Genomic DNA, 9505 nt, shown 5'->3' with positions numbered 1-9505 from the left:
GAGAAGCCAGGGATAAAATGCAATTATTGGACTTCTATAGATGCAAAATTTCATTTTGTGGAATCCTGGACTGGTTTGGGTTGGAAAGGACCTCAGAGCCCACCCAGTGCCAGCCCAGCCATGGCAGGGACACCTCCCACTGTCCCAGGCTGCTCCAGCCCCAGTGTCCAGCCCGGCCTTGGGCACTGCCAGGGATGCAGGGGAATCCACAGCCTCTCTGGGCAGCCTCACTGTAAAGCTTCCCTCCTGCTTTGGTGTCCTGTTGGATTTCAGGCCTTTCACCAGCTTAATCCACAGCAGGAAAATACTGTTTTGAGAAAAAAAGAAAGAATTTTAAAAAAATTAAAACTACGGAAACCCATTTTTGATGTTGTGAGTGCCACACACTCAGCACCCTCCTCCTGATGGCTCCTTTTTCCCTGGGGATGTTTTTTTTTTTTTTTCTCCCAGATAAAAAAAATGCAGCAGGCCCACGTACATACTTGTCAAACATTTTATTTGTCATTCACACTAATTATAATATTGAATTTACAGAGGAAACTGTGGTACAAAGAAAGAAAGAAAGAAAGAAAAGGAAGAAAAGTGTTCATTAGAACTACTGCAGCAGTCCAGCTGCCCTGGGTAGTTGTAATGAATTCTCCTGTGGTGCTGGACACAGCCATCCCTGTGGACAGCAAGAATTTACCCCGGGGTGCTATCTAGAGATTCCTGGAGTGGGGGAAAAATAAAACCTACTCTATTCTCTTTTCCTATCTGGTTCCAAAAATCAGCAGCCACCCCCTGCCGCCCTCCCTCCCCAGGAAGAAAAGTCCCTGGTAATCAACCCCTCCAAAAAATCCCCAAGCTGATGGTTTCCCCTTCAGGAAAAGTTCAGCGTGAAAGGGAAAATGTTTTGTAAACATAGCCAGAAAATGCTGAACAAATTCCCTTTGGTGCCACTCTGATGGGGCTGTGTCCCTCCTCAGCCTCACCACCTCACACTGAAATTTTGGTTTTAAAAAGAGCTGGGATTGTCCAACTCAAAATACCACAAATAACCCACAGATTTTTTTTTTTTTTGCACGTTTGTTTCTCCCCTACCCCAAAAAAGTGAAGGATGTTGGATAGAGACCATGCTATAACTGTTTACAAAAGTGAATAAAATGTAGTTCTTCTTGAAGCCTAAAAATAACTAATTTGGAAAAGAAATAAGTCTCACTACAGTATTTCAGCAAACACAAAGGTCAGTTCATTAAAAACACAGAAAAAAACAAAAAAGAGAAAAATGCAGAGTAATTACAAGCACTAAATATTTTGGCTAGGAAGCTTTGGAAATCTATTTACAGACATAAATACAAGTAACTCTGGGGATGCATCCCTGGAAGGACAAGGAGAAAAGGGCCCAGTGGTTGGGACTGACCCAGCGAGGTGAACAAAAACCCAATGGGGAATGGAACAAGGCAGGAAAACAAGGCAGAGTTTTGCTCTGAGGACAGAAAACGGATCCACTCCTCCCTGAATTTCAACCACAGCCACAGAAAAGGGCACCCAGGAAGCAGCAGAGAATGTTTGAAGAGCGCAGGAAATTTGGGATGTTTTGGCAAAGGCTGTTTGGAGGAGAGGATTTCTCTCCATTCCCGGTGCAGAATTTGTACAAATCAAACCCTTCCCAGCAGGGATGCTCTCTGCACTCTCTTTTCCCTGCATTACAGCTCCTCTGCAATGCCCTGGGAGCCAGCAGGAACTCTTAAATGACTTTAAATGTTGTTGGAGAGGGAAATATTTGTCCTCAGAGCCAGCAAAATTTACGTTGAAGATGTTTGACATGGACAAGGAGCTGCGTCTTGTGAAAGGAGCACCCAAGTTGAGAGTAAGGACAGCCAGGAGCTGAATTTTGGGAGGATGAGGTACCTAAAGCACTCTGCTGACTGCAGCTCCAGAGCAGAAGCACAAGAATTCTATTTTTCTGATTCCATTCAGCACCCAGGATGACAAAATTTTATAAATATATCTATTATAGCCATATAAAAATAGATACTTTTGCACTCTAATTTGGAGATGGGGATGGGGGAAATGTTTTATCCAAATGTCTTTTTTTCCTGCCTGTTACATGCTCTTAAAATATAAGAGGAAAGATGTGAGAGCATTTTAACAGCCTTGAAAAACTGTGCCATCCTTAGTGATGGCTACAAAACCAAATATTTGAGTAAAATGTGGTTTTTGATGAGTGAATACACTGAAACCCACAGTGATTATTTAAACAGATTAATTGCCAGGGATAATGAACTTGGCTTTTCCTTTCCTTTGCAGTGCTGGACATACCCAGAGAGGTTGGACTCCAAAATTTGGTTGCTGGCAATAAAAACATGGGAAACACTGAGAAATTCCAGAAAAGTGTCAATAAGAACACAGGGGAAAGTGGTGGTGGCCAGTTCTGTATCTCCTCATCCTGTTCACATCAGGGAGAGCCAAATTCTCACCTTTAGCATGAGTGGAGACAAAGGAGAGGTACAGACATAGGAAAGGGTCGATTTAGGGTCTCAGAGTTGCCAGCTCCCTGTTCCTGTGAATCCCTGGGTTTTTACTTCCAGGGTGGGTGGGTTTCAATTCTGGGGGCTGAAAGGGCTGGGGCAGAAAGGAGGTTATGGTGTCCCACAGGCCTGGCAATGTGGTGGCCACAACAACCTCACCCTGGTGACCACATTGAGCTCACCTTGGTGGCCACAACAACCTCACCCTGGTGGCCACACTGAGCTCACCTTGGTGGCCACAACAACCTCACCCTGGTGACCACATTGAGTTTGCCTTGGTGGCCACAACAACCTCACTTCTTCCACTGGGCTGAACTCATGGAATCATCAAATCCTGGAATGGTTTGGGTTGGAAAGGACCTCAGAGCCCACCCAGTGCCACCCCTGCCATGGCAGGGACACCTCCCACTGTCCCAGGCTGCTCCAAGCCCCAGTGTCCAACCTGGCCTTGGGCACTGCCAGGGATGGGGAATCCAAAACCTCTCTGGGCACTCTGCGCTAGGGCCTCACAAATTTCACAGGGATGAATTTATTCCAAATATCCCATCTAACCCTGCACTCCTTCATCTTAATACCATCCCTCTCCTCCTATCAATCCCTGCTTTTGCTAAAATTCCCTCTCCAGGTCACCTGGCCCTTCCTGGCTCCTCCAAGTTTCTCTCCTCTCCCTCCCTGCTGTGTTTCCACTCCCAGCTTTGTGAACTTTGGTGGTCCAGTCACAGGGCAGATGTGAGAGCTGTAATCAATTACCATTTTAATTGAGAGCTGTAATAAATTAGGGTTTGAATTGCACAGAATGTGCCGAATGGATTCTGCAACAGAGCTACTGCTCAGTGCTGGGGGACTTGTATTTTAGGGTACTGAAGAAGTGAGAGTCCAACTATAAAAATGCTACAGCTGTGGGGGTGTCTGTATTTCTGTATTCAGCAGGGTCTCCAGACTTTCAGTATATATTTCTGACAAAATTTGGATGTTTTCTGTCTTTTTTTTTCAGAGCAAACTCTGGAAATATAAAGGATATTTCATTAAATGAAAAGCACAAGGCCATGTGTTTTAACAGAAACATTCTGGGCTTTTGCTGAGATCTCTTGAAACACTCCCTATTTTCTGCACAAAAACCTCATTGACAGTGAAAATTCTTCGATTCTTTTCAATACCAAAGTGCTACTGCATCCAACTCAAACAAAGAAGCAAAATCATATATATATATATAAAAAAAGAGAAACCTTGAAAAACAAATGGTTTTAAATAAGTCCAGCTGTTTTGCTGCCTGCAGCCAAGGATCTTTTTAATTTGAATCCTTTTAACTTTTTTTTTTTTTTTTAAACATCAAACACTGATCTGAAGTCCTGCTTTCAAATACTCTCTTGAGTTGACCTGCAATTGTTTCTCTGGTTTGAGAGGTACATTAAATAATAATCAGCTCATTTGGGACTCACACGTGTCAACATCAGCAGTTTGGAGTTCAGGAGTAGTACAAGAGCTGCATTCAGAGCAAACCCTCAATAAAATAGTGCCAAAAGCATTACAGTGACATCTGATATGTTTGTGCTGGGGCGATGGGCAGCCGTGACGTCTCCTGATCCTGCTCCTGGTAAAACCCTTGTAGATTTACTACAGGGCACAACATTGGCCACACCAGCTTTAAACACCCCTCCTCTTCTCCCAGAAGATGCAAAAGGAAGGGTTGTCCTGGCCCTGGCTTTTCTGGAGCTTTCCAGGGAGGGATGTGTTCGCCAGCAGAGTGGAATGTGGCTTTTGTGCCGCACAGGGATCCTGGCAGCAAATCTCACCCAGATTCCATCAGAGCCAGGACTTCCCCCTTGCCCTGGGAATCACAGAACCAGGAAATGCTTTGGGTTGGGAGGGATCTTAAAGCTCATCCACCAAAATTGCCATGGGCAGGGACCTCTTCCACTGTCCCAGGCTGCTCCAACCTGGCCTTGGACACTTCCAGGATCCAGGGGCAGCCACAGCTGCTCTGGGAATTCTATTCCAGGGCTGCCCACCCTCCCAGGGAACAATTCTGAATTCCCAGTTCCCATCCAGCCCTGCCCTCTGGCACTGGGAGCCATTCCCTGTGTCCTGTCCCTGCAGTGGGCAGGTATTTAATTAGGGAATATTGAATTTGCCTCAGGAAGTATCTATGTCCTGATTCCTGATCCTGAGGGCCACCACTGGTGACAAAGTAGGAGGAGGGAGAGATGACTCCACCACTTGGAAAAGTACAGAAATTCCCAGGGATTTTGGTGCCTTCCCGCAGGAACTGGGCACCTCAATGCCTTTGAGGACCTAAGCTGAGTAAAATGAGAGCAAGATAATTGTAAACAATATTTTTAGGGAATTCAGAGGTCACTTTTGCCCATCGTTATTCCAGCCTTTTTCAATGTGAGAAATTTGACTTTGGCTGCTACCAAAAAAAGGCAATTGCTGATATTTTTTTTTAATATAGGCATATTTAAATAATAATAGTATCAACAAATAAGAAAAGACTAAATATCAGGCATAAATATCAATCAACTCATCAAAGAAATACAGTAGTTGAAAATGACCCAAGGCTGTAGCCGTTGTGTTAAAAAGAAAAAAAAGTCCAAGAGATAAAAAGTTAAATTAACTCATTGAAAAAGGGGCTGATTCTTTCAGTTGACAAAGCAAGAAAGAAGCAAGCATGATTAAAACAAAAAAGAGCAAAATCTTTTTTTTTTTGCAATTTATAAGGTGCCAAGAGAAATAAAACAAATTAGATGCAAAGCAGGATGAGCTGCATCCTAAAAAAGAAAACAAAACAAAACCAAAAAACACCAAAAAACCTAACCCCAAAACAAAACAAAACAAAAAAAAAAAAACCCAGTAATAAAAAAATCCATATTCTTTGGAATATACAAACAAAACAAAGAAAAGAAAGAATGAAGTCCAACATATAAAACCTCTCATTCACAGCATTGCAAAAACAGAAGCGTTCACAGTTTCCCTCTGGGAATCTTCCTATACTTCCTTACACTTAAGATGTCCCTAAGATGCAGTAAACTCACTAAGATTTATTTTTGTTTTTTTGTTTTTTTTTTTTTTTAAGGTTTTAAGTCTTAAAAATAGAAGTGAACCGAAACTCTCTTTTAGGGCTGTGGAGACCTTCAAGCCCAGGCACGTTGGGAAGCCACAGGCCTGGAATCAGGCTGGATACCCTCTTACCCACCCTCGCTACCGCTGCACCACCAACTGGGGCCTCCTCCTTCCCAGAAGCTCGTTCTCCTGCCGGGAAGCCTTTGCCAGGGCCTGGCAATGAGAGCCACCACCCCTGGGAGCGCTGACTTCCCAAGGGTTTGCTCCTGAAACTCGTGGATGAACGCGGCAGGGCCCGCAGGGAAGTTTCTGGGATCCCTCCAGGCGCCGGGCAACGGGAAGTGCGTTAAGTCCTGACCCTCGAGCTCCTTCCTGACCTCCTCATCCTCAGTAGGGCCTCCACACGGCCTCCTCCAGCCTGGCCGTGCTGGCCATGTTGGTGGGCGAGTTGCTGTGGCTGCCTTCGGCCTCCACCACGTCGCTCTGGTTGGGCAGGCTGGGGTTGAGCAGCGCGGAGCCCGTGGAGGCGTTGGTGCAGGGCGGGTGGATGCGCGGCGGCGAGCGCTCCCCGCCCGAGATCATGGAGAACTGGTAGGAGCCGGCCGAGGTGCCGTAGTACAGGTGGTACGAGGGGGAGCTGGTCTGGAAGGGGCCGCCCTGAGCCTGGGAGGAGCCGGGGTAGGGCGGCGGGAGGTACGTGTGGTACCTGGAGGCCGTGGACATGGCCGACATGCCGATGCCGATGGCGGAGCTGACGGGCGTGGGCGTGTAGGTGAAGGCGCCCGGGTAGTGCATGCGCGGGTCGGAGATGGACGGCAGCGCCGGGAAGGAGCGCTCGATGCCCACCCGGGGGTCGCTGAACGCCGTCAGCTCGGACGCTCCTGGGGAGGGGAAGGGAGGGAGGGGAAGGTTATGGGATCACCAGAATTCATGAGGTAAGGAGGAACCTCTGAGATCATCCAGGCCCAGCTGTGCCCCGTGCCCAGCTTGTTGAACTGAGTGCCACGTCCACGCCTTGGGCACCGCCAGGGCTGGGCACTGCAAAGCTCCCTGGGCAGCCCCTGCCAAGGCCTGAGCTCCCTTTCCTGATTCAGGTTGGACATCAGATGGAATTTCCCCCTGGAAAGGGTGCTCAGGCCTTGGGAAGAGCTGCCCAGGGAGGGGATGGAGGTGACCAGGGAAGGGCTGGAGGTGGCACTCAGTGCTCTGGGCTGGGGACAAGGTGGGGATGGGGCACTGTTGGGACTTGATGACCTTTGAGATCTTTCCCAGCCCTATCTGGGATTGGTTTATCACAACACAGCTCATTTGTTAAAATTCTCTATTTATTAAAATTCTGTTTCTCTGCTCTTCCCACAAATCCCCCAGAACCTCAGAACGAGCTTTGCCAGAGAGCCCCTGAAGGGCTGGGGCAGCACCTGGGCACCAGTTTGTCACCAGGGAAGTGTCTCTTTATCATGGAGAGCCCAAGGGTCGGGGACAGGGTCACCAGTTTGCCACTGGGGAAGGTCCCCTTGGCATGAGGGCAGCAGGGGTGGGGACAGGGCCAGAAGTTTGCCACTGGAGAACATCCCTTTGTGATGGAGAGTCAGGGTTAGGGACAGGGCCACCCGTTTGTCACCAGGGAAGCATTCCCTTGGCTTGGAGGCAGCAGGGGTGGGGACAGGGCCAGCATTTTTCCCGCGGGGAGTGTCCCTGTGTCCCTTTGTCCCGGGGGCGGCTCCTTACCCGAGAGGCGGCTGGAGAGCTCGGCCGTGAGCGAGGTGATGCCGCCGGCCCGGCCAGGTGAGATGGGCGTGGCCGGGTGCACGGCGGGCGTGGCCATGGAGCCCAGGTACTGGTAGGACTGGTCATAGGACCAGGGTGGCGAGGGCTGCACCTGCCGGGAGTCTGCAAGCACAAACACACCCATGGTTGCTTTCTATAACATTATTTTATTTTGTTTTATTTTGTTTTATTTTATTTTGTTTTATTTTATTTTATTTTATTTTATTTTATTTTATTTTAATTTTTATATTATTTTATTATTTTATTTTATTTCATTTTGGTTTATTATTTTATTTTATTTTATTTTATCTTATTATTTTATTTCATTTCATTTCATTTAATATTGTTTTATCTTTTTATTTTTATTTTAATATTTTAAATATTTATTAAATGTTAAATTTATTTAAATTTATTAAATATTTAATTATTTAAAATTTTATTATTTTTATTATTTTATTTTATTATTTCATTTAATTTCAATTTTTTTCCTTGCAAAGCTTTTTTGCTGTTTCCCATTAATAACAGGCAGGAAAAATTACACACAAAATTGCACACAGAATCACTGGGTTGGAGCAGACCTTTAAGATCATCGAGTCCAACCCAGCCCCAACACCAGAGAAGAAGAGAGGGAAAACCAGATTAAAATTTCCAAGGGGAAAACTCCTCCTCAGTCTTTGGAGCTGTGTGTCCACAGCTCTTTCAGCCAAAAATTGTCATGCAGGGCATCAAGGAGACCTCAGAGCCCACCCAGTGCCAGCCCTGCCATGGCAGGGACACCTCCCACTGTCCCAGGCTGCTCCAGCCCCAGTGTCCAGCCTGGCCTTGGGCACTGCCAGGGATCCAGGGATGGAATTCCATCCCAGCCCTGCCCACCCTGCCAGGGAACAATTCCTCATTGCCAAGATCCCATCCAGCCCTGCCCTCTGGCACTGGCAGCCATTCCCTGTGCCCTTGTCACTGCAGTTCCTGGGGGATGCAGAATCTATAAAACCACCAAGGGATTCTTTTCTGCCCACAGGACTCCTTGGGATGAGGTTTGGAATCAGAGGAGCCCAAAAAGGAGTTGGTCCAAATCAGTTGCCTCAACTCTTTCCTGCTTGTTTCATTTCGCAGGTGAAGCTGAGATTTTGAAAGATCTCATTTTTGTATAAATCAAAGGAATCAAAGACTTTCCTCTCCCCTTTACCCACCCAAAATTCCCCCCCTATTTTTAGTAAAATCTTTTCTATTTTCTTCAGCTTTAAGAGCATCCTCCTGCAGCTCCTTTAAGACAAATGCCTTCGGTGAAAGAAAACCAAATGCTGGATGATCTGCATGCAGATAAAACTGATACCAGCAAGGAAGGGAAATTTCCCAAGTCTGAGATGAAGACTTTGATCTCCCATCAGAAAGGCCATCTGGAAAATATTCTTTTGTTGTTCTTTAAGGAGATGAGTTTTACATTTTGTTTGTTCCATCTGTTTACAAGGCAGGATTTATCCAAAACCCCCAGCTTCTCAAAAGCCACTGCTGAAGCTGCAGATTGAAGTTGGATTTTTCTGCCGAGTAACAGGTTCAAATCCAGATATTATTTATATATATTTTTTTTTCAAGCAGCCATCCTTCAAAATAAAATCAGTTGTCTCATGTTGGTAAAAAAGCAACATCCAACCGCATCAAATGGGCTTTAGGAGGAACAAGAAGAGCACAAAAGCTGTCGTGTTGTGGATTGCAGCATCACCTGGTTGTTAATTTATGGTCAGAGTTGATTCAAGGGCACAGGGAGGGACAGGAGGGAATCCAATCTCCGGGGGTGGCGTTAAAACAAACACCCCAAAGCGTCCCCAGAGTGAGCCAAGCCTGGGCTGACACTGCAGCTCTCGGTTCTGAAATGGGGGTCATGCAGCCACAGCTCCTGAATTTCAGCAGGCACTCCGTGGATTTCAGGACCTCTCCCAAGTGCTGGAATCCCAGGAGCAGAATTCCAATAGGGAATTCCAGGCAGGGCACGGAAAGTGCCTTGTCCAGTCCTGCCCAGGAGCCCTGGCTGTGGTCTGCCACAGCTCCCTCTGTCACCCCCTTTTCGAGGGCTCTGCTCAGCTGCACCCCGGAATCCCAGAATTCCAGAATTCCAGAAGGCTGCAATCCCAAAATCCCGGAATCCTGGAATCCCAGAATTCTAGAATCCT

At 46.7% G+C, this 9505-nt stretch overlaps 1 protein-coding gene across 6 annotated transcripts in view; it reads right to left on the bottom strand.

Moving 5' to 3' along the window:
* Positions 1-479: 479 nt before the first annotated feature.
* The window catches only part of RUNX1 (RUNX family transcription factor 1), a 178419-nt gene continuing 169393 nt past the window's right edge, over positions 480-9505 (bottom strand). For 4 of the 6 annotated variants that reach the window (XM_036383532.2, XM_036383564.2, XM_036383553.2 and 1 more), the window contains 2 exons: positions 7299-7460; positions 480-6451 (listed from right to left, as the gene is read on the bottom strand). In XM_036383532.2, the coding sequence (XP_036239425.1) occupies positions 5958-6451; positions 7299-7460 (656 nt within the window). In that variant the 3' untranslated portion in view covers positions 480-5957. Of the gene's footprint in view, positions 6452-7298; positions 7488-9505 lie in introns of all 6 variants that reach the window. The other 2 variants (XM_036383542.2, XM_036383572.2) reach the window with 2 other exon arrangements.

The sequence above is a fragment of the Molothrus ater genome, chromosome 2, assembly GCF_012460135.2.
Source record: "Molothrus ater isolate BHLD 08-10-18 breed brown headed cowbird chromosome 2, BPBGC_Mater_1.1, whole genome shotgun sequence".
Classification (NCBI taxonomy): domain Eukaryota; kingdom Metazoa; phylum Chordata; class Aves; order Passeriformes; family Icteridae; genus Molothrus; species Molothrus ater.
This window is presented reverse-complemented; position numbering and strand designations above follow the sequence as displayed.